A 23,526-nucleotide genomic window follows, 5' to 3' on the forward strand; every position below is an offset into this window, starting at 1 on the left:
AGGATTCACTCCTCCCGACTTCCGCTATCGTGTGCGCTAAGTTCACCAGAACGCAGATAGACTGTACTAGGATGTATGGACACTGGGAAAATAAAAATAACCTTTTTTAACTTCGTAAAGCACAATCAATCCAGTTTTTAGTTTTAGTTTTTTCAAAGTCATAAAAAATTATTGTAATAAAACGTGTGACATAATTTCAAAATAAAACCCTCTGCCAAAAACTGTTTTTTGGTATTTGCTAAAACTGATATATAACTTGTTGGTCTATAATATGTGAAACATATGTCAAATGTATCCGCCATGACTGATATCAAGTCATCTTGAGCCACAAACAACATTATTGTAACAAGGCAGAAGCTGCAATCAGTTTTTGGCAGTAACTTTTATATATCCTTTATTTATCCAGTTAAGAAAATCTTGTTGCCATTAAAAATGTTTTTAAGGTTAATCTGCAAATACTACAAACAATATCACAATAGTTCTGTAAACATATTTTAAGTGGACAAAAAGGACCGGATTGGTTACAATATCAAAGAGTTATAAAGATACTTGAAAAACATGTAATTTTTAAAGTTTAGATTTAACCCCTTTGTAAACCCTGTTCACCAAAGTCTATTTACCAACATACGTAAAGTAACTACACATTTAAAACACACACGCACACACGGAAACATTCGGTCACCTGTCCAGTCTGTCATGTAGCTAAATAAAACAAATAATTTAATTTTAAAACAAAAAGTGATTTTGAATGATTAAAAAATGAAAATAAATTATAATAAACGAGGGGCAATTCGCTTTAAAAATGACGCATCACATCTTAGGAGGTTATGGTGTTAAATTTTAAACTTAAATCACTTTTTAAGTACATGTGTAATTGTGTTGTCTGCTGTTTTGAAGACTTCCTCCAGTTAAAAGATTCATAGCCACAATACAAATTTGGTTTAAACACGCAACGTGTTTTGGTGCGTTTAGTGGTCCACGTCTATAAGAACATTATTAGTTTTGACTTGCGCAGCCATTACTTTAAACGGCTAATTGTTTTACATTTATTTATTTATTGCTTTTATTATGACTATTACTTTTTACGATGCTGTACAGTTTAAAGCAATCCCAAATACCCAATTGAGCGCATTCAAACATGGCTGCAAAAATCACCATAGTAGCGTGATTTGACGGTGTATGTTTCTCCCCGGAATCATTTTGTCACTGTACCGCCCAAAAAGAGCGAGTTTGCGCTGTCCTCACTAGGAAGTGCGGAGAATTTTATGCGCTTTTTTTTTCAGCTGGGTTGGCTCATGTCAGCTGGTGGTTATTTTTTCGTTGTTACAGTTTCAAAAGGCTGCCATAAATTGCCACAGCACGGGATAATAATCCGCCAGAGGCGTTACGGCAGATCTTTGAAAAATGCCCCGGAGAAAGGTGAGGCAGACTCAACCGTTAATGCAGATAAACAACAACATAACGTCATAGCTAATGTTAGCCGACGTAGAGGTAAAAGCAAACAAACTGTGTGGGAAACAAACTTAAGGGGGCTGCAAGCTAAAACACGTTCCTACAAGACAAAGTGAACGGCTTGTAGCATTCGTAGCATATCAGCGCTTATAGAATCGCATAAGTGAGCTGTCGATCTGCGGTTGCTATATGGCTAAGCTAGCTCAGGCTCATATTGCTGAGTTGCAAGAATATGTTGTTGTTTTTGAACCGTCGCTTCTTTCTAGTACCCAAATAAGAGTTTTAAACATGCTGGTAACTTTGTTCAAATTTGTAACGGCTGCTTAGTACAGTGGGAATCCCGAGCACACTTTAACGTAGGTAACAGCAGCAGCTTTAGCTTACTGATGAAAAAGCAATAGGCAGTTCTCGGGGTGCGAGGAGGAACGGGCGCCCGCACCAAAACAACAGCTGTGATTGGACGGACGCGTGACAAGCGTCGCGTTCATTGGTTCGCATTTTCTAACGCCCGCCTCCTTTTTAATTTAATTGGTCGTATGTAAATTGTGCGCGCAGCATCCTGTTATGAAGTTGTCAAACATAGTTTGCGGTAATAGCCCGTGCTGTACTGATGTTGTTTCTGATCTTTGGGTTTCTTTTTGGCTGTGTGAATTTTAAAAAGTAACTTACATTGTTATAAATTTACATTAATATTAAAAGACAATTAGTTAGCCTAATAACATGTTTTTACTATTATTTTATTGATGTTACGCTAACGTCCGTAAAGCAGGAAAACCACATTGGCCTGGATCTACCTCTCCATTTTTATCAAAGTCTGTAACTGTTCATTTGTTTTCATAAATAGTTAGCAAAACAATGAGAAAAGAATGGGAAGTGAATGTAACAAAGTAGGCACTGTTTCTACATTTTATTTAACATAAGTAAGGACAGATTAGAAAAGTAACTAAATAAATCCTGTGGCGATAATAATGGTTGTAATGAATTAAACAGAGAAATGTGCACCTTGTTTGATCCTGTTTTCATACTTTTTGTGTTTGTTTTGGTTTGATTGTTTTGTTTTTCAGGCTGAGATGACAGGGATCAGTTTGTGCAGTGATTGACAGCCCTCACTGCTTAATTAGTCTAGTGGGAATTGTCAGAATAAAACAACATTCCATTCATTATGCTTATTAGCTAACCTGGAAGTGTGCTGATTTGAACAAATTATCCTGAATCGTTAGGTGCTGGACTTCTAAACAAACCCAGTTGTTATAGGTTGTGCTTGGTACAATAGATTAGCTGTCCGGACCTCCCGTGGTGATACTGGTATTAGGCTTATCTGGAGTATTTACAAGTCCTTGGTGGGAAGAGGGGGTGAAGTGCCGGAGGAGATTTGAAGGGGGTGACGCTCCTCCCCCCAGAATAGGGTCTTTGTTGGATTATCCTCTGGTAAAGAGGAAAAACAAGTAACTTTGTCACACGCGGTTGTGTTGGTCGTCCATAGTTGTTGCTTCTAACTTCTAACTGCTGCTTTCCCAGAGGACCGCTGGCAGCAGCTCGGACGGGACGGAGGACTCGGACTTCTCCGCTGATGTCGAGCATGCTGAAGCTGCTGAGGTTGTGCACAGACGCAGCAGCACACGCCTGACTCGCGCGTCTCTGCGACTCAGCCAAAGTTCACAAGGTAAACATTCACATTTGGACAGAAATACTAATTGGAAGAGAGATCACTTGAGTCACTGTTAACAAATTCTGAGCCAAAGGTTTGCACGATAAAAACTGACCAAAATAAAAATTGCATGAAATGGAAAAAAACATAACTTGTTGACATAAAGGTGTACATCTATCCTTTTCACATTGTTTAGGTCACTGTGTAGCTTTTGGGTGTTCTGGAATTGAAGCATGCCTACATGCTGTGTAATTCTGTCTCTATAAGTAATATAAATTAAAGATGCAGTCATTCAGAGTCCAGCCTGAGACTTTAAACCCTCCTCACTACACTGGTTTAGACATAGCTATTGTGTATGGGCAGCCATAGAGGATGAATGGCTTTAGACAGACTGATCTCCCTCATCTCTCTCTCTCACACACACAATCACGCACACTCCCACCCCCGGGTGACCTCGTTTTGCTCTGGCTATCAGAGGAGATTTAAAACAGAGACTGACACTGTTTCCTCTGCGTTTTGTCAAGGAGAGTTGGCTACTCTTTCCTTGTCGTCTCCCACACACACACACAGAAACAGCAAAGAGGCTATTTATCTGCAAAAACAAAGTGGATTCAAAGGTTCGCTGCTTCTGTTTTGTGATGGGATTAGTCTCTTCACAGCCACTGAGGCCGTTTGCATCTTTTCTTTTCTTTTAACTTTTTCGTTTGGATTCAGTTACTGACAAACTACTTACACAGTTAACAAAATCAGGCAGAGCAGAGTCCACTCAGGGCTCCAACAGCAGCAGATTTCATATGCTGATAATTTTTTCATGGTTTGGCAGAACCTTTCATTTTAATGCTTGAAAAGTACATTATAGAGTAACTGGTGATTACTCTTCTGTTGATTAATGAGTTGGTTGAGGAATCTCCTGAAAGGCCTCTTAAGTTATTTTACTGCAGTAAATAAAACACTTTTGACTGACTTCTCCTCTCTTCTGTAGATAACTGCAGCTCTCCTGTAACTGTGGGCTCTGATGAAGCTCTGGACTCAGCCGTAGAGTCAGCGCCGACAGCTGTTGCAGCATCAGTCTTCTCCTCTGGGCGCAGGGTCACACGCAGCCAGCAGGGGGCAGCAAACACCACAGCCAAAAAATACCCACTACGGCAGAGCAGGTCGTCCGGCTCTGACACAGAGGCTCACGGTAAGATCGGTACAGTACTAGAATTCAGAACTGTCAAATGCTCTAAACATGCTCTAAACATTTTTTCTTATTAAAAGTTGAGCTTGGTCATTGCCAAGCTCAACTTTAGTTAGAGGATGAATTTGCAGTGAGGAAAAATGAGGGGAAAACAGGAAGGAGGGGTTCAGGGAGAGAAAGAAACAGGACAGACGGAGAATGAGAGTGTTAGAAAAGCAAGAGGGCAAAAGAAAAGAAGGAAGAACATGAATGTGCAGCGGAGTCCATGATGCCTTTCAGCTGATGTCACGAGGCTTGTCTGTGATCACAGTGTGTTCCTGCTTATAACACAACTAATATCTATCAGTAGATATCCTGGGCTTGTGTTTTGTCACTGAGATGAATGAATTACTTCATAGACACCAACTGTCATCTAACTTCAGCGGATGCGGGATGTGATCATCTGCAGGTTCAGGTTACTTTATTGTACCTGTAGAAAGGTTTGGTTTGCAGAAGGTTATTAGGCTGTTCATTTTAGCTTCATATATCAATTGTTATATACTGCACATTCAAACGTGTGATGCAAATCAGTGATGGAGCAGAAAATGTTCTTAAAATGGACGATTTAGGTACCCAGGTCTTAAAAATGAAATAATATGGATATATTATATTTATATTATATTTAACTCGTTTTTTTTCTGTGTTATAATCAGAGCACCATCTAGAAACTCCAGCATGTTGTTCTAACTGGACGATCGACTGGTACAATTTGTTATATTTGCTCAATCCAACATGAAAGTTGAATGAAATCAGGGAGTTTTATGTTAAAACGTATCCTACATGCTTTATCTTACAGTATTGTGTAACTGAGCTACATAGAAAACTGAACTATACCGAAATCATCACAATTGTTTTTTGCAACTTGAAGTTTTTATTAATATTTGCTCAAATATGGGACATTGCAGGAGAGCTGGACATTTTTGTATCTGTTTGAAATGACAAATTCTGATTCACTGTGATGAAGAAAAACCAGTGAAGCATAGAAAATGAAAAGCTATTTGATACATAAGCTTAAATTTTGATTATATAATGCTATGATTGTAAATAATAACACACAAGTTCCTTAGGGAATAATAAAGTATGCTGAAATTAGGGCTGGGTGATATGGCCTAAAATCCATATCGCTGTATAATTTGAAGCATGTGCGGTAACGATATATATCGTGATGTATTCGTTTCTTCTGTATATTGTATTTTTCCGGTGCACTTAAAAGCCTTTAATTTTCTCCAAAAATCGACGGTGCGCCTTATGTATGAATTCTGGTTGTGCTGATGACCTTGAACCGATTTCACGGCGCTCAAACATCTGTCAAAAATGTTTTAGTGCGACTTTGGTAAGCTACGAAGCCGCACCGCTTGATGGATTGTCGGAAAATTACAGCTACCGTAGTCTGGAGCCTCATGGAGTAATCTATTCAATTCAATTTTATTTATATAGCGCCAAATCACAACAAAAGTCGCCTCAAGGCGCTTCATAGATACAGAGAAAAGCCCAACAATCATATGACCCCCTATGAGCAGCACTTTGGCGACAGTGGGAAGGAAAAACTCCCTTTTAACAGGAAGAAACCTCCAGCAGAACCAGGCTCAGGGAGGGGCGGACAGAATTTATTCAATTTAACAGAGTTAGAAGTTAGCAGGAAGTTAGCTCGCTAGCTTCCACCTAAACATGATATAGCATGTTCAGACTGAGAGATTTCTGAAAGAATTCAAACGTACAGCTCTGCTGTCACTTCCAACATAAATGAAGACAGAAAACTAAACAGCAGTGACGTTTGTAGGGTTACTGAAGTTGGGCTAGCTGGTTTATAATGATGTGCTACGTGATCGCTAGCGACACAGCTATGTTAGCATAACATTAGCACAGTGAAGCTGGAGGATGAACGCTAACTTTTTTCTACTCGCTAAAAGTAAACGTGAAGGTCTGATGTTAGAGACAAATGCAGTCGCATAGCAGGATGCTGTAAACGGACCAAACTTCAGTCAGGAGAACAACTGAGATTATTCATCCACAATACGAGGTTAGTCATTAATATACTGCAACAACATGGGAATAGAGCTGCGAGAGAATTCAACATTAATGAATCAATGTTACGGAAGTGGAGGAAGCGCAGTTTTTGGCTTTCCTCGTATTCCAAAACATGCTACGTCTCTTCGCTATTACTGTCGCCCGGCATAATTTGCAGATGATATTGCTTGCAGCCGCTGCGACGCTTTCGACCAAAACAGGCGCAGCTTGATGACATCATCAACATGCGGTAGAGCAGTATAGTCAAAATCTCTACCGTTGGCCAAATTCATATCGCTTCTACCTTATACCGTTTATACCGCCCACCCCTAGCTGAAATGTCGAAATTATCTACCATAAAATGTTTATGCAAATTGGAGACTGTTGAGCAGAAGACCCAGCTGTGACAGAACGACACTGATCGTGGCTCAAGAGCTGGGAGGTCGTCTTGTAATCGGAAGGTTTGGACAGTCCCATTCGTTGTGTCCTTGGGCAAGACACTTCTTCTCACTCCGTTGCCTACTGGTGGTGGTCAGAGGGCCCGGTGGCGCCAGTGTCCGGCAGCCTCGCCTCTGTCAGTGCGCCCCAGGGTGGCTGTGGCTACAATGTAGCTGCCATCACCAGTGTGTGAATGTGTGTGTGAATGAATGTAGTGTAAAGTGCTAAACAAATACAGGCCATTTACCATTTACTGTAGTGACTGTGTGTTCAGTTCTGAGTGTTTCCAACATGTAACTAGCATATCATTTAACCCTTTGCCTAAGCAGCGTCTCACTGCACAGAAATCACTTTGCTTTCATGCTTCTACTGCGTCCGCTCTGTAGACACAGAGTTGGACTGACGTGTTGACTCGCCCTGCATGAGTGAAAAACAGAAAAAGAAAAGTGTTGATGTGCCTGCTTCAATTGAGCCGCTGGGGTCTGTGAGCTCAGACACTGCTGCACTAATATGTTCCTTAATATTAGATTTTTCTTCGTCGTCGCAGGGTGTTAACTAGCTGTGTTAACTAGCTGTGTATGTGGTGACAAAAGTTAACAGAGGCCTCCCATAAGATGTAAGAGAGTTGAAAGTTGGCGGCACGCAAAAACGATGTGACTTTTGTAAGAATGTCTGTTTGACATTTGACATGTCTTCGTTGTCACGATTGATTCAGTAGACATCAAACAAGGGGCGGATCGTGACGAGACCCCTCCTCGCACACCAACAGGCAACGCCCCGTCATCAGAGTCGGACATTGAAGTTTCCAGCCCGAGCAACGACCTCGTGTCTTCTAGCAACGACATTGTAGTTTCACAAGAGGAAGACGAGAGGTTGGCCAAAGAGCTGTCGCTCAAAGAGGCCGCCGCCCACGACCTTTCCCACCGGCCCAAACGACGGCGTTTCCACGAGAGCTACAACTTCAACATGAAGTGTCCCACACCTGGCTGCAACTCGCTGGGTGAGTGCACAGACTGGCACATATTTCACAGCATCACTTCCTCTTCCCATTCCACCCCTTCCACTTCTTCCTTCGGTGTCTCTCAGGTCATCTCACAGGGAGGCACGAGAGACATTTCTCCATATCAGGATGCCCTCTCTACCACAACCTTTCTGCCGATGAATGCAAGGTACACGCACACACGCACACAAATAAACATGACGATACATCAACGGGGAATTCAGGATAAGAAGTGAGTGTGAAACTATGATGCTACGTGCTGTGATGTTCCCGCTGCGGGGTCAGTTGTGAGTTGTTGGTGGCAGACGGTGTTGATGTTTTGTCAGGGCAAGGCATCGACGCGCGACAAACAGGCCGAGGAAAGGACGCTGTCGCACCGTCAGGACGAGAACAGACACTCCACGAGAAACCAGGTAACACGTGCACGGCACGCACGCAAGTAAACAAATAAAACATAAACGAGTCCATCAGTTCGTGCACATGCTGCTGTTAAGTTATTCCCTTTGTCAGCTGAACTCAGCCTAAGAGTTTAGAGGAAGTGGATTGTTACACAATGCTGTCTGTGTGTATGGGAGGGAATCCCCCCTCACCCACCCACCCACAAGACAGCACAACATCACTCTTAAAGCAGCAACACCTCACATCATGCTGCGATTTGTCAGAATAGCAGGGTCAGAGTGATGAAGAGCTGCTGCTGGTAACTGTGGTAGGACCCGCGCTGCCTGACTGTATTTGTAAAAGAGTAGCAGCAATGTGACTGATCTGTTGTGCTTGTTTAATTCTCTGCACCGGCTTCCCTCTGATCTGAGTAAACCCAGGTCACATGCAGTAACGAATGATTACGCTGACACTTAGCTACCTCCTCTCTGTGCCAAATGACATTTCCCTGGTTATGTTTATGGCCGCTGCATTAATAAAGACTAGGGATGCACCGATACCCGATACTGGTATCGGGTATCGGGGCCGATACTGTAAAATGTGGTATCGGTTAACTCGTAAAAGTTAACCGATACCATGAACCGATACTAACTTATTTCATTAATCAGAGGGTGGCTTGTCATTTTTGTTGTAGTTTTTTAGATTGGCCACTAGGGGGACATCCCGCGCTAAACAGGCACAGGGTTAGGCGAGTGAGACTGACGGCTCCAGATAAAAAAGAGAAACTGGAGGCTGCTGTAGCTAGGCTAAACAAAATGTCAGCAGTGTGGACCAGAACAGCCAACTTTAACTCAGGTTTTGGAAAAGCGAAGAAAAATGTCAAGAGAAAATCCACGGGCAGTTAAAATAACAGAGGCTCTGACTCATTTTATTGCTCTGGATGACCAGCCAATGCCGGTCGTGGAAAACATAGGATTGAACCGTCTTCTCAGCATACTCGAGCTGCGATATGAAATTCCCAGCCGCCCACACATCAGGGAGATAATGGTGCCAAAACTTTCTGAAGAGGTAAAGACAAGCAGTGTGTGCGCGATCTCAGTCCTCGGTTTAACGGCACAGTGGACTGATGAGGAGTTTGTTCGTCAATGCCAAATACTTTCGTTATTTTGTTTGTTTGTTTACAATATGGACACTCTGCAATAATTTAAACGTTTATTTTATTCTCAAACCTAATTTGTATTTATTTTATTCCAAACAGAAGTGTTTATTTATTATTCTGAAAGCTCGAGACAGTGCCAATAGTTCAGTGATATTTTGTTAAATTACAATGTGGAGACTCTGCAATAATTTAACAGAAGTGCTTATTTTTCACTTGAAATTTTTTTGTGGTCATTTTTATTAAGATTTTATTTTTTATCGGCAGAGAATAAAATAAAACCTGTCTTCCAATTCATTGCATTTGTGTGTGTGTGTGTGTGTGTGTGTGTGGTAGAAGTATCGTTTTTTGTACTCTGTATCGGCAAGTACTCAGATCCAAGTATCGGTATCGTATCGGTTTGAAAAAGTTGGTATCGTTGCATCCCTAATAAAGACATTTGGTTAAGGATTTATACTTTAACCACATACGTTTATTTTACCTTCCCGGGTTATTTGTATTTGTTTCTGCACTGTGAAAACTGTTTGGTTTCTGGAACACATTTGTAAAATTATAATTTTAGGTAATTATAATATAATTATAGATTGTGCTTGGATGATATATGAAGTGTTGAATGATCATTTATATTGAGGAGCTGTTTTTGAAGTCAGTTTCTACACATCAGCTTAATTACACTTATTTAATGTGATAAATGAATTATAACCATTTATCTGGCTACTTTAGACTGAACTTGAGATAATGAATGGGTTTTTAAAGGGCTGAACTACTGTTTGCATATTAGATCACATGGTTATTTCTCCTGGCTGAAGGCTGATCAGTCAAACGTTACATGCAGCCAGTATAATGCTAGGTCAGTTATATATCCTGTGGGACTTCAGTGCAGATGAGGAAAAATTGAGATTTTTAGAAAGTTTTGTGTTCAGAAAGCGATAAAATGTCCATTTTAGGGGTCTTATTATGTTATTTAAATCCCTTTATTATATTCATGGAGTCTACTAGTGGAACTGTGCGTGATTAACATTTCCAAATAGCACTTGTTTGTCTTATGCTGCACCTTGGTGACCTTGGCTTCTCGCCCTTTAAAGTTACAGTGTGTAAAATCTCTCCACTACATGTCAGGAGGTTGCAGATTGCAGTCAACTGAATTCTGTTTTCTTACGCCTCGCAGTTTTAGTATATAGTTGTAGCTACGGTGGTCTCTGCAGGACAAAGACCTGCCCACCGTTCATTTTACTCGACATGTTAAATGCTGATTACTTCACATGTCAGTGTGCCGGGTGTCCAAACTTAATGAAAGCAAGTCGATGAGCTGGTGATGACAGAGTTGATATCCTGAACATTTTTGTCAGTAAGCACCTCTGTTAGCTGCTGTTAGCTCATTTTAGTCTGTGGAAATAACATTTTATTATCTAGTTATTATGTCAGTGAATAAACTCTCACACGATAATCAAACTGTTTATTGGAGGGAAAGTGTGTTGTTGTTTTTTTTTGCTGCATTCAAACGGGCGGGCCAACATTGACCGTGAACACGACCACTGCTCCTGTGTATTTTTAAGGTTCATGAGAAAGCATCAGTTTGTCAGAAGACATAATTACACGCAAATCAGTGTTTATTTATGAGCACAATATTCTTTTTTATATTGATAACTTCTGAGCTTTCTGTGAGTTTATTATTTAAAAGTTGGGGCATGTTTATGAGCCTCACCTTTGTGTGAGTGTATATAAGTGTTTGTGTCCTCTCAGGCCCCTACAGAGCGTCAGCTGCGCTACAAAGAGAAAGTGACAGAGCTGAGGAGGAAGAGGAACACTGGCCTCAATAAGGAGCAGAAGGAAAAGTACATGGTGAGTGGATTAGATAAGAGTGTGTGTAATATATCACATATCATTTGATTGTACGTTTCTCAGCCAGATTTTAACTTCTTCTCTGGTCCCCGCTCGCCACCAGGAGCACCGTCAGAGCCACGGGACGAGCCGCGAGCCTCTGCTGGAGAACATCACCAGCGACTATGACCTCGAGCTATTCAGGAAAGCGCAGGCACGTGCCTCGGACGACCTTGTAAGAGAGAAAACTCATCTTCATCTCCCCCCTTACACTTTGTCGTCTTCCCTTTATTTTTGGCCTTATTGCTCTTCTTCTCTGTTGCAGTCTGCAGACCCTCCCCTGCAGCTGCAGGAGGCGTCTGACATGTTTTTGGTAGTTTGGGGAATCACTTCCTGTCAGTCCGTGTTGGGTTTTTCCTCTTCTGTTCTGTCACTTTGTGGCCCATTCATTTGAAACGAAGCATCGTTATTCTCAAACAGACATACTTGAAATATCACATATATTTTGATCTTGAGTTGCTGTGGCGATACATTTCTTTACAGAGGTAAATGAATGACTAGCTTTTCAATTTCAAAACAAAGTCGTCTTGAAAGCATCTAAGTTAGAATTTACATCACATGCGTGTTTTTACTCTCATGCTTGTGACTTTAACAGTTGTCTGAGTATTTCTAAGTATTTCTTGCTGACTATGTTTTTTATATTATATTAACAGTAGCAAAGTTTGTTGATTCACTTCCTCATGAACAACATTTACACTCAAGTATTTTCTAAACAAATTAGCTTCATGCCTTTTTTTTTATTTGAATTCTTTTCTTTTTAGTTCTTCCTTGAAATTTTTCTTCCTGCATCGTTTTATTTTGTTTTTCCTCCACTGAGGTTTCCCCGAGCGTGACCTTTGATTCGCCCGATCCTCTTCGACAAATAATTGCGATTTGTTTTTCTCTCTTTCTCTGTCCTGCCCTTTGCCTGCACGCCTGCCCTGTCTTCTTGTCTTCCTGTCCCTTCCTGTCCTGCTTGTGCAGGAGAAGCTCCGTCTGGCTGGCCAGGTGTCGGAGGGCAGCAACATGATAAAGACCATCGTGTTTGGACGTTACGAGCTGGACACCTGGTACCACTCTCCATACCCAGAGGAGTACGCCCGCCTGGGGAGGCTTTACATGTGCGAGTTCTGCCTCAAGTACATGAAGAGTCAGACCATTCTACGCAGGCACATGGTGAGGCTCACCACTATCATTATTATCATCATTATTATTATCATCATCATTATTATTATTATTATTATTATTATTATTATTATTATTATTATTATTATTATCATTATCGTCATTACAAGAAATTCAAATACATTAAAATCAGATCGCAGCAGACTCTTACCAGATTAGCATTGTTGGAGTCTCCTACAGTAGCTTGATAACTTCTCCCCCAACTTTCCACTGATTGGCTCTCACTCACAAACACAAGGTTTCAACAGCAGGTGGGTGGAGCTTCTGTGCTGAAAGGCAGACCAGCATGACTGAGATGGGCCATGTCAGGACTGTGCATTCAACACTGTGCTGGTGTTTGAAGCAGGCTGAGCTGTTGGCTCAAAGGGACGTGTGGCTCATACACTGACTTTGTTGTTACAAACATTGGCTCGGTTTGATGTGAAGACTTGTCATTTTTTAAAAACTGGTTTTAAGCAGTAATTCTCCGAGTCTTTGCTTTTTCATTGCTTTTCAGTCCAGGTCTTCATTTCAGCCAACAGCTTTAGATGTTCTTAAACACACTGCCAAAGCAGTGAAAACATACCTGATCACTCATGGGCCGGTGCTGTCCAGAGGCTGGACTTCAGTGTTACTGAAGCAAGAGAACAAAACAACATCTAAAGAAGACTTTTGAATGTCCTTTAAGAAGCCTGGAGAACTATTCCTGAAGACTACATGAAGACAAGTCGAGTAATAAAATGTCAAGTTTGTAAAAACTGCACAAACTCTGATTTTGTCTTGCATACTGTACTCAAGTATGTTTGCAGATACTGCGTTAAATCCCTGCACCCATTTCCAATTTCCCCTGCAAATTACAAAGACATGAGGTGGTCTGAGAGTTTGCACGCTGCTGTTTTTGTGCACTGCAGTTTGGCTTCTCCTGTCATACTTAAAGTTGTCCTTATGCTTTAATTCTGTAACCAGTAAACGGGGAAAATATGCAAATAATTCCTCAAAGTGTTGTTGAGCTTCAGTTTATCTCAGAGTGTCTGATTGATAAGAAAGTCTAAGGTGCCAGTCAGTGACACAGAGGTATCAAAGTGAGCCTGGGCTGTTAGACCGTCTCAGTGCCTCGGGTGCTCTATAATATTATTCCTACACCGTTTAGATAAAGTGTGTAACTTTATCTTTCTGAGACGTTCCGACTTTTCTGTATTTAAGGCTGACGAGAACATTTTTCCAAACTGGGTGCTCGGCTGAAGCGAGGTGTTTGTTGCCTGACTGTCAGACAGATTAACGGCACAGGCGCAGCACGGGCAGTGTCAGTGATTAAATATTAAAGCCTGAATATGGAGGGAAGCTCAAGAGAACAGCAACACGTATTAAACCATTTTGAAAATGCTTTTGTTTTGAGACATTTTTACTCTCAGGTCTCTCAAACAGAACGATCCTGTTGTTTGGATGATTGGTGTGTTTTTGCAGCTCGGCCGGTGTTTCCTTGAGGCTTAAGACGGAGCAGCTACAACCGAAATAAAAAGATAACATTAAAAAAACAATTGGCAAATTCTGAAAAAGTACTTTTTTAAATTATCTTTTATTTATTATCTTTAGTGTATTTTTAGGGGCTTCAGCTGCACTTCCCCACTGTGCCCCCCCCCCCCCCCCCCCCCCCCCACGCTAATGTTGCACCAGTTGAAGATCTGAACAAAAGTTAAGTTTTGTCTCGATTTCTTCATGTTTGTCTTTTTTGTTAAGGCCAAGTGTGTGTGGAAACACCCTCCAGGGGACGAGATTTACAGGAAGGGGAACATCTCTGTCTTTGAGGTGGATGGAAAGAAGAATAAGGTGAGAGAGTCGCAAATACTGACCTCTAAACCTGCTCTGCCAAATATTATATCTAAACCTCGTAGCAAGTCAGCAGGCAGTGATGATGGCAGTTACATTTTGATTTAATGTGCTTGAACTTTAGGCTGAATTTGTTAACAAGATCTTAATATTTCACATCTAAAGGCCGTTACACGCCGAGTGCACCGTGAGGGGGAAACAACAGAATTTAGAATCTGTAACACAGGAAATGTTGTGGTTTTGCTGGGAAAAATGTCTAATGAGCGAATCCTGATGATTCAAAGGAAGAAACGGAAATAATTACCTGCAAAAAAGTGCAGTCGAGGTGAACGGCTGCGATAAATTGTTTAACGCACCAAACATTTGCACATTTACACATCAGGTGTGACAAAAAGGCCTTAACAAGTATTTCCTCCCTGTGGAGGAAGGCAGGCTGTACTGACTCTTAATGTATTTGTACCTGATGGGTAACGTGAAGTCACGAAGTCAGTGCAGGATTGTTTGACTGGCTAAAACATCACACGATCGGTTTTGCTGTGCGACTTCTTCACGTTGTGCTTTCTGCAGATTTACTGTCAGAATCTGTGTCTGCTGGCAAAACTCTTCCTGGACCACAAGACTCTGTATTATGACGTGGAACCGTTCCTGTTCTACGTCATGACTGAAGCTGACAACACAGGCTGCCACCTTGTCGGATACTTCTCCAAGGTAACTCTGTGAGAGTATCTTACGTGACTGAACTTGAAAATAGGGAGCGTTAACAGAATTTGCAGAGAATGACTACAACAAATCACAAATGTCTTTACTAAGAAGTTGCACACAGTTTGTAATGTCAGCTGCTCTGTGATGTTGGGCCAAAGGAATCAGATCAGATGATGCATTTTCATACTGCTACAGCCTCCATAGTCCTGCTACGAGCTGTGATTCAGCCTGTTACCTTCACGCGTTCATTCTCCTCCCACAGGAGAAAAACTCCTTCCTGAACTACAACGTCTCCTGCATCCTCACCATGCCGCAGTACATGAGGCAGGGTTACGGCAAGATGCTCATAGACTTCAGTGAGTACCCATTTTTCCCTCTTAAATGTAAACGAGCTCACACGCCGGCCGGAGATTCTGCACAGCGCTGCACAGTAACAGCAGATGTAGGAGCTCGAGGTCGCTCCAAAGTGCAGCCATCCCAAAGCACTGCTCTCTCGCTTTGTCCTGCCAGGTTACCTGTTGTCCAAAGTAGAAGAGAAGGTGGGCTCACCTGAGCGGCCCCTGTCGGACCTGGGACTAATCAGCTACCGAAGTTACTGGAAGGAGGTGCTGCTGCGCTACCTGAACAACTTTCAGGGCAAGGAGATTTCCATCAAAGGTCAGAAAGTTCAAAATGCTGGATGGAGAAAGACAAATATTTGACTTCTAATTGATTCTGTTTGATTATGGCTGCTGATGAAAAAGCTTATAAAATACAGTGTAAGACAAGAACAGCTCCTGAAACTGTGTATATGTGTGTATGTGTGTGCACGCATTCAAGCGTGGCCACTTTTGTGAATGGGTCAGAGAGCGCTGCAGCCATATCGAGTCAATGTACCAGTGATAAATGAAGACGGGCGCACACAGGCTTCCCCCTGTGGTTTTCTGCCGAGGAAGCGAGGAACGCCCTGCTCCCATGGTGCATCGCGTTTGTTTGTGCCGCTCGTTTCTGCTTCTGTGATTAAAAACAAACAGTGCAGCCACACACTCGCGTCTTCGTAAGGCATTAAGGCACAGCAGGGCTTTAAGTGACACCGTTCTCAAACACACGACACACTCATTTTCCTTGTTTTCATGTTGTCGTCCAGCTCACATGCTGCTTGTGTTTCCTCCTTTATAGAACATTTGGAGGATTTTGGTTAGTCACACCTCAGTTTACTAGCTTACACTTGTATTGTTTCATGGTGCTTATGCATCCTTTGCACTATAACAGCACTATAATCATCACGTTATCCTAAAGTTTTAAATAATTTCACTTCAATATCCAATATTGTGTTTCGTTGTTACCGCTCTGCTGTAACAGGCTGCTGGGCTTTTATATTCACAGACACCCGAGTTTGTGAATGCAGTAACTCGAGAACGATGTTCGATAAAATCTCAGACGGGTTTGAATCTCAGTGACCTCATCCTCAAGGTCAGGGGTCAGAGGTCAAGTTTTTATGAAAATGTTGTCAATGCAAAAAGTTGAGAAGGATGTCAGGTAGGATCTTGAACATGCTACCACAGGTGTATGTAATTGGAGGTTGGAAGCACTGACACGCCAGTATGTTATAGGAGTTACTTTTCATAAGTGACGACTTCACTGCGAGCGTCCTTCTGTTTGACACACGGAATAAAGACGACTGTGACTAAACAGTGAATGGTTGAGTGATAACACGCTGTTCCTTCACTCCTGAGCATCTTTTGTCCTCTTTTATTTGTACTTTTTCTTTTGAACTCAGAATGTCTTCTTGTTATTTTGAATCTAAATGTTTGCAGCTCACACAGATGACAGTGACTCTCCTCAGTCGCCCCACTCTGCTGCTCTGTGTGTCCCTGTGCCACAGACAGTAAAGTTACACCTGAGCTTTCATAAAGGGAATATTTTAATGAAAAAAAACTTTTAAATATGAATTTTTTAAAGATGTTTTTTATGGGTGTAATGAATGCAGGGAAATTATTTGAAAGCTGCTGATGATTCATCCTTCTAAGTTCTCTCTCACTTTTATGTTCACAGAGATCAGCCAGGAAACTGCAGTGAACCCGGTGGATATAGTCAGCACACTGCAGTCCCTCCAGATGCTTAAATATTGGAAGGGGAAGCACCTGGTTTTAAAGAGACAGGTAAGAAACAGCCATGCTGTTGTCTCTGTTTAGTAGAGTAGCCACTCTCCCAATCAGCAGCTGGTTGTTGTTTATGATTCTAATAACCAGGATTCCTTTGCGGGGTGTTTTCTTCTTCCTTTGAAGGACCTTATTGATGACTGGAAGGCCAAGGAGACCAAACGTGGTAACAGCAAGACCATTGACCCCACAGCCTTAAAATGGACCCCACCCAAAGGGACGTAGAGGAGCTACCAATACACACACTCCAAAAACACACAGTCACGCACAGATCCTCCTCTGTACACGGGCATGCTCACAGACGCTGAGTCTAAACCCTCGCTCTCTATTGTACGAAACGCTTTCAGCAGCTACAGCGCAGTCACAGACTTTTGCTACTCTGGGTTCAAGTAACCACAACATTAGTCCACAGGTAGGATTGTTTGGACATTTCCCTAAAATTTGAATTAGAAAAATAAGGAAAATCCATATGAATCTGGGAATGACTTCTTAGACTGTGTGTTAGTAAAAACCCTGAGTTGCCAGGTGTTTATTAGCAAGCGATCAGGAACGACGTCCTTCTGAAAGGAAAGCTACATAAATAAAATATGTAAAGGAAGAGGGCTAATGAAAAGCAATGTTTAATTTCTGTGAGCAGGAAAACTACATTTAGATGTATCTCGAGCAATAAGCAGTGAAATAAAGACAGATTACAGAACAGGTCCTAACATACAACACCCAATACAGTACTTAACACATTTATAAAAAGGAAATATAAATTTGCTTTATTTGTGGTGGGATGCTGACAAATTAAATCATTAATTAATGATTCAAATCTTGTTTTATTACTCTTTTGACAGGGGTAGACATTTTTATGACAAAGCAACACCGGGGTTGTCGCTGTCTTCATTTTTTGCGAATTACATGCTCTATGCTAAAGCTAGCAACAACAGCTGCCTAAAGTTAGCTGGTTTGTTTGGGCCAAAAGTGGGCATTTAAAAAATAATATGGTGAAAAATAGGAATGATATTCAGTCACAATTTTAAATATTTATTTCCCTGTTCAGGATGTAGAACGACCGTTATCTCATGGCAGCCAAAATAGCTACACTCCCCTGTATAGCATTTTATAAGCTAGCAAAAAAAACTACTAAAGTTAGCTGGTTAAGACTTTCCTGAAAATGGGCATTTTGGGAGAAAATGGCAAAAATAACACAGATATTCAATAAAACTGATGAATATTTCTTGATTAAACAGTATTTTATAAGCTAACTAGCTAGCTATAAACTATTGATGTTGAGTTTAGCTAATTAGCTTTTGATTAGCTTTTGCTCTAAATTATTTTTTAAAAGTGGGGGATAACATGAGAATGTTATTCAATACAATACTGAATGTTGGATTGTTTTGATGATATGGGCTTTGAGTTTTATGTGATTCTTTAACATTTTCACAAATGCAGTTACACAACAGAACAGACAGGTTTTATTATACACTGACCACAGCCACTATTCATCTTTAGCTTCTTTTGACGTGTGTATACGTAGCATGGCCGCTGATAGCTTCTTGACCTCATTTGTTGTCTGCAAAGTGAAGGTAATCGTGCATCGTTAGCGCACCTTCTCCCAGACACTTAATTAGCACGGCGCACCAGGCCTGCTTGCTAATCCAATCAGCGGCATGTGGTATCAAATCTGCAGTGCATTTCAGTCTGTCATTGAGACAAAATGCAGGTCGGCAACACTTTGACTCATGTAAACGTGTTTTTGCAGACCAGCTGGTTGTGATTAAACAGGACCATGTCTGGGCTTGCGTATAATACTGCCATCCACATGATTAAATGGGGAGTTTTCAAACAAACTGGAGAAGAAATAAGGTTGATCATTCCTCTGGGACGAGTGATGAAATCTAAAGAACAAAAATGTCCAAAAGTATCAAACCACAGTGAACAAACAACACTATGTAAATTAGTGTTCACATATTTGACACATACACAGGTGAAAAGTAGTGAAAAGTGATCTAACTTAACTTAATGCATTTTATCAACTAGATGTATTGAAAAGCTAATATGGTTTTAGGTCAGGTGTTTTACCTTATGGCCTTGTGGCTGTTTGAACCCAGAGCCGATCAGTAACAGAGCTTCTCATTGTGTCCAGCATTTAACCCCGTCTCATCCATCTCTTGGTTAGCAAAACGCTATAGCTGCCACTGGGCCACGTTTGTACCGCCACCAAGGAGGAACCCACCCACGATGTGTGTTTATGCGTGTTTTACGTTTGTTTTTGTAACTCGTGTTTTAAGACTTTTCTCTCAGTTGTGTCTGCAGTTTCATTTTTTATCCGTTTATAGAGTTTGGGAGCTCTTGTGTGCTTTGTTTGGTTTTGTTAAAGTTATCAATGATTTTCATACTTTTTCTACCTCTGAGGTTTTACCACTGTATAAAAAGCTAAAATGGCGCATTAAGCTTCTGTTTTTGTTTTGTTTGGGGTTTTTTGTTGTTGTTTTTTAGTTTTTGTGTGTGTATTAACGTGAAAAAAATGTAGATGTGACTGCCCAGCAAGCGTTTTGGGGGTTTTTTATAGATTTTTTTTTAAATAGCCTATTTATATTCTTAATAAAACCACATTAACTACATAGAGCGTAAACAAGCGTAGAGGAATCTCTCCTTTCTAGGGAACTGATTTCCTTGTGAATCAAATATTTTAAAAAATCTTAAAAAAACGTGCTTTTGAATGTGTCTACAAGCTCCTGGGAAGTACAGGAAGAACAATCCAGAGCATTTTCCCCACCAACAAAGGCGATGAGTCATTTACATTTCAAAGATTTATTCCATGTTATCAAAAGTGACGTGATTGAATCAAAACATGTCACTGTGCACATTGTCACTACTTATTACCACCATAGTCGATGCTGTGAGCTGTTAGAAGAGGGCAGCCGTGTTGTGTAAGCTCAATAAGCATGGTTGGCAGCACTTTAAAAAAATTTAATTTGTTCTATATGATTGATTAAAATATTTTAATTCTATTGACAATCTCTACATTTATTGATCTGGATCAACATGTTGAAGAATTTTAATCAGCATTTAATGTTTTGTAAAGGAGTAGCTGGCTGTTATTATCAAATATGGATCTGTGAACATTGATCTGTGATATCTCTCTCGCGTCTGTTCGGTAAATATGAAGCTGCAGGCGGTTAGCTTATCTTAGACTGGAAACTGGGAAGCAGCCATTCTGTCTCGAGCAAATAACCGACTTTAAAACAAGAAATTCACTTTTTGTTCAGACTAAACATCTGCTTGGTCCAGCAGAGGATTCACATACATCCTAACAATCCTCAGTTTAGGTAGCTGAAGGAAATGCATATTTAAACTGAGCGACTGGCAGCACTAAAAGCGAGACAAGCTAGTAGTTGTAAAAATACTGCTTGTAGTTTTTTGTTTGTTTTTACCAAACAGACACGGGGCGGTTTCAACCAGTCTAACACTTGGTAAGAATCAGAAACATTGTGCATAAGTTTAGACGGCAGTTGGCTGTGAAATTAGAGGTGTGTTGCCAACAATGTCACATTGAATCAACCATTATCTTTTTTATTTTTATATTTTTTTTCTGTAGCTTTTGTGTCACGTTTGAGCCGTTTTCTTTTCCCGACTTAAAGTTACATTTCCTCTTGTGTTGAAACAACTGTTGCCTTTAAACGTCATTAGTTTAAAAAAATCAATGTCTTTTTGTCTTGATCATTTCTGTGTACGGGTTATCTGCATTTTACATATTAATACATATTTCTGTTATCCGGTGGTTAATGTGGTTAAATGCACTGCCGTTGGGTCGTACGTCACAGCACAGGGCAACAGTGCTAACAGACGCTCCATTTATCCTTTTAGCACGAGCTCTCAATAAATCACTCACAAATGTGCTGCTGCCTGAATTTACTTGTTGGTAGGTTGTTGTGGTTTTTAACTCATGTGCATTAACAGCAAAGTGCGCTTACTTACCATTTTCTCTCTTTTTTTTTGCCTTTAAATGAATTTCCAATGAATAAAAAGCATCCTCAAACACACTCCTGGCTACAATGTTCCCTACATGATTGGGATACTTGTGCTCTCGAGGTCTTTTTTGGCTGAGATGACTGGTAAGCAAAAGGCTTTGGTTTCAGAGAAAATATTACAGAGGATGGTTCCTTTTTTAAGGCCTCCATTGTGCTGATATTTAAGAGTCTTACAAGAAGAAATCCCATCATAGAGGGTGTACTGTTCTCCTTCTTACCTGAGCAGGAAATGGACCTAATTATAATGCTGAAAACAGCCCATTAAAACTGTAAATAACTGGAGTGTTTTGAAAAAAATCAAATTGACCCGTGTGTGTAGTGTCCTTGTTTTCAAGAAACCTGTCATGACGTTGTTGTGCTTGTGTCTATTTTCCAATCACCTCTTCATTCCTCCCCCTGGTGCCAATGGCAGCTATAGATGGACAGTTTTAGAGCATTTTGCTGGTCACTAACACCCATATGCTACCACGACCACCTGGAGAAACAAAGACGCATTCCTTTGCCTTTCATAGGTCACCAGAAAGCTGTTGTTGTAGTGCTACCTATTTAAACTACTCACACAAAGAAGTGACACAAAAGTAGCGTGACATTGCTGTGTAGCTCAGTTGTGCTTTTGTACCTGCTTCTCCTCTTCGCCTCCCTCTTCAATAAAGACAAATGGTCAAACACAGATTTCGCCTCATGTGTCGACTGTGTCCCCGAACAGCCTCCTTAAAGGTTTAAGGATTGTTTTGGTCAGTTTGCTCAGCTAATAAGGAACCTATTATATTTCTATGTGTCGCGCCTGTTTAAATAACTAAATATGCAATGCCACTGATAGCTTAAAGAGGCATTTCAGCAACAGCAAGTCTCTACTGTGTGTCTAATCTGACTAATTAAATCCTGCAGTACTGCGGTCATGTCGGCTTTGAAGAAGATGATCGAGTTTTATCCACGCTGGAGAAATCAAGATATCCCACATCCACAATGTTAGGTTTTGTATTGTTGATTGTCATTTATGCTTAGAAATATCTACTTATATATGCTTAGAGTTTTATAATTAGTTTTAGATTGGTAGAGGTGTATAATCGATTGTGTAGTGATAGGATGTGTGATCCTTAATAGTCTGCAAAGGCTTTGTGCGCATTCCAGAGTGTTCTGGCATCCACACCCACACTCTGGGAGCACGGGAGAGGTCGTACCTTCTCATATTGTTTTAAGGTAGGATAAACGTGTCTATATCTGTTTTAGTCTAAGTGCCTTTTGTTTAGATGAACTGCTGGACTTCCAGACCAGCAGGTTTAGGGAAGTCATTTATGGGGTCACACTCTGACCCCACACACACAGGTGAGGTACTCTTTGTTTGTATGTAGACGTCATATGTTAATGAACCGATGCATATTCATGTAACCTCAATAAAAGAGCAGTGTTACAGGGGAGCGGACGAGAGCAACTGGGGTCAAGCGAAGGAACGGCGTTTGTCCAGTTCTCTCCCGTGCACGAGAAACATGAAGAACTTTGCCTACTTCGTGTCTTGCTTTGCTGTGTAATTATATTGTCTTCAGCGTTCCAGCGAATAGGTTTAAGCTACAAACCTATCACACAAGAACACAATTGGCAGGAAAAATATAACAAAACTGCACAAAATACAAAAAATTGCAAAAATCCAACAAACATCAGATCATAAAACTTAAAGAGCTACAGAGAGAATCTGTGGTTTGAGTTTATTCCATTTGAATAGTGCTGCTGAAACCAGTTTCATTGGAGAGCATCTGAAATTAAAATGTCAATATATTGTTAATTGTTGTTACACTTAAATGAGAGATGTGTGGTTTGGAGGCTTCACGAATGAAAACCACACGAGGGCTGTTAGTGGTTTAAGGGAATCCAGCCAACCTTTTCCTTCAGAGATCAAAGAAGCGTGATGACATACGGGGTTTAAGTGATGGAGTGTTGTTTGGGCAGCATGAAAGTGCTGGATCTGTTCATAGGCCAGGACAGTTATGGAGACTGACTGCACAATAATGTTACAGCTGCAAAATGAAAGAAAGGCAGCCTACGGTGCAGTGTTTGAGCCCTGTGTTGAACATGAATCTTAAATCTTAAAAAATATATTTATAAGATCCATTTATTTTATTTGCACAGGATGTAGAGGTTTTCAAAAAGATTATTAATATTGTCCTTTCTGCATTTATGCTGATTTTGAGCTGCCAAAGGAGATTAAGATAAATCAGGCCTGCAGGCATCTTTCTAGCATATTATTATTATTGTATCATCATATTATTGTATCATCAGTTAAAAAGAAAGTTGGACATAAAATGTTGGTTTGGAATAACAATGTCATTATTATTAGATTAAATAAATAGCCCTGGATCAATAAACAGATCTCTGTGGTGCCTCAAAATGTTTAACGAGCAGAACTGACTAAGAGTTGTAACACTTGCTAATTCCACACACGAGGGAGATGATAGGAGACCTTTGACCTTTGATCGGCTCTTTTTCCTGCTCACGCGTTCATGTTAGTTAGATGCAAAGA

General features: G+C 40.7%; 2 protein-coding genes across 6 annotated transcripts in view; both read left to right on the forward strand.

Moving 5' to 3' along the window:
• Positions 1-23,526, forward strand: part of LOC146520793 (uncharacterized) — a 122,094-nt gene that overhangs the window by 6,479 nt on the left and 92,089 nt on the right. The gene's annotated exons all lie outside the window — the stretch shown is intronic.
• LOC146520794 (histone acetyltransferase KAT7-like) lies at positions 1,200-21,678 on the forward strand. Of its 3 annotated transcripts, none has more exons than XM_085157381.1 (15): positions 1,200-1,419; positions 2,971-3,115; positions 4,083-4,283; positions 7,480-7,764; positions 7,851-7,933; positions 8,091-8,177; positions 11,042-11,140; positions 11,244-11,354; positions 12,143-12,334; positions 14,060-14,149; positions 14,717-14,857; positions 15,114-15,207; positions 15,362-15,508; positions 16,886-16,992; positions 17,119-21,678. In XM_085157381.1, the coding sequence occupies exons 1-15, from the start codon at positions 1,405-1,407 to the stop codon at positions 17,215-17,217; spliced, it is 1,896 nt and encodes a 631-aa protein (XP_085013507.1). In that variant the 5' UTR covers positions 1,200-1,404; the 3' UTR covers positions 17,218-21,678. The 3 variants fall into 3 exon arrangements, with proteins under 3 accessions (XP_085013507.1, XP_085013509.1, XP_085013508.1); XM_085157383.1 differs by having other exon boundaries at positions 11,244-11,333; XM_085157382.1 differs by having other exon boundaries at positions 1,201-1,419; positions 7,483-7,764.

Source organism: Neolamprologus multifasciatus, chromosome 4 (assembly GCF_963576455.1).
Source record: "Neolamprologus multifasciatus chromosome 4, fNeoMul1.2, whole genome shotgun sequence".
In the NCBI taxonomy this organism is placed as follows: domain Eukaryota; kingdom Metazoa; phylum Chordata; class Actinopteri; order Cichliformes; family Cichlidae; genus Neolamprologus; species Neolamprologus multifasciatus.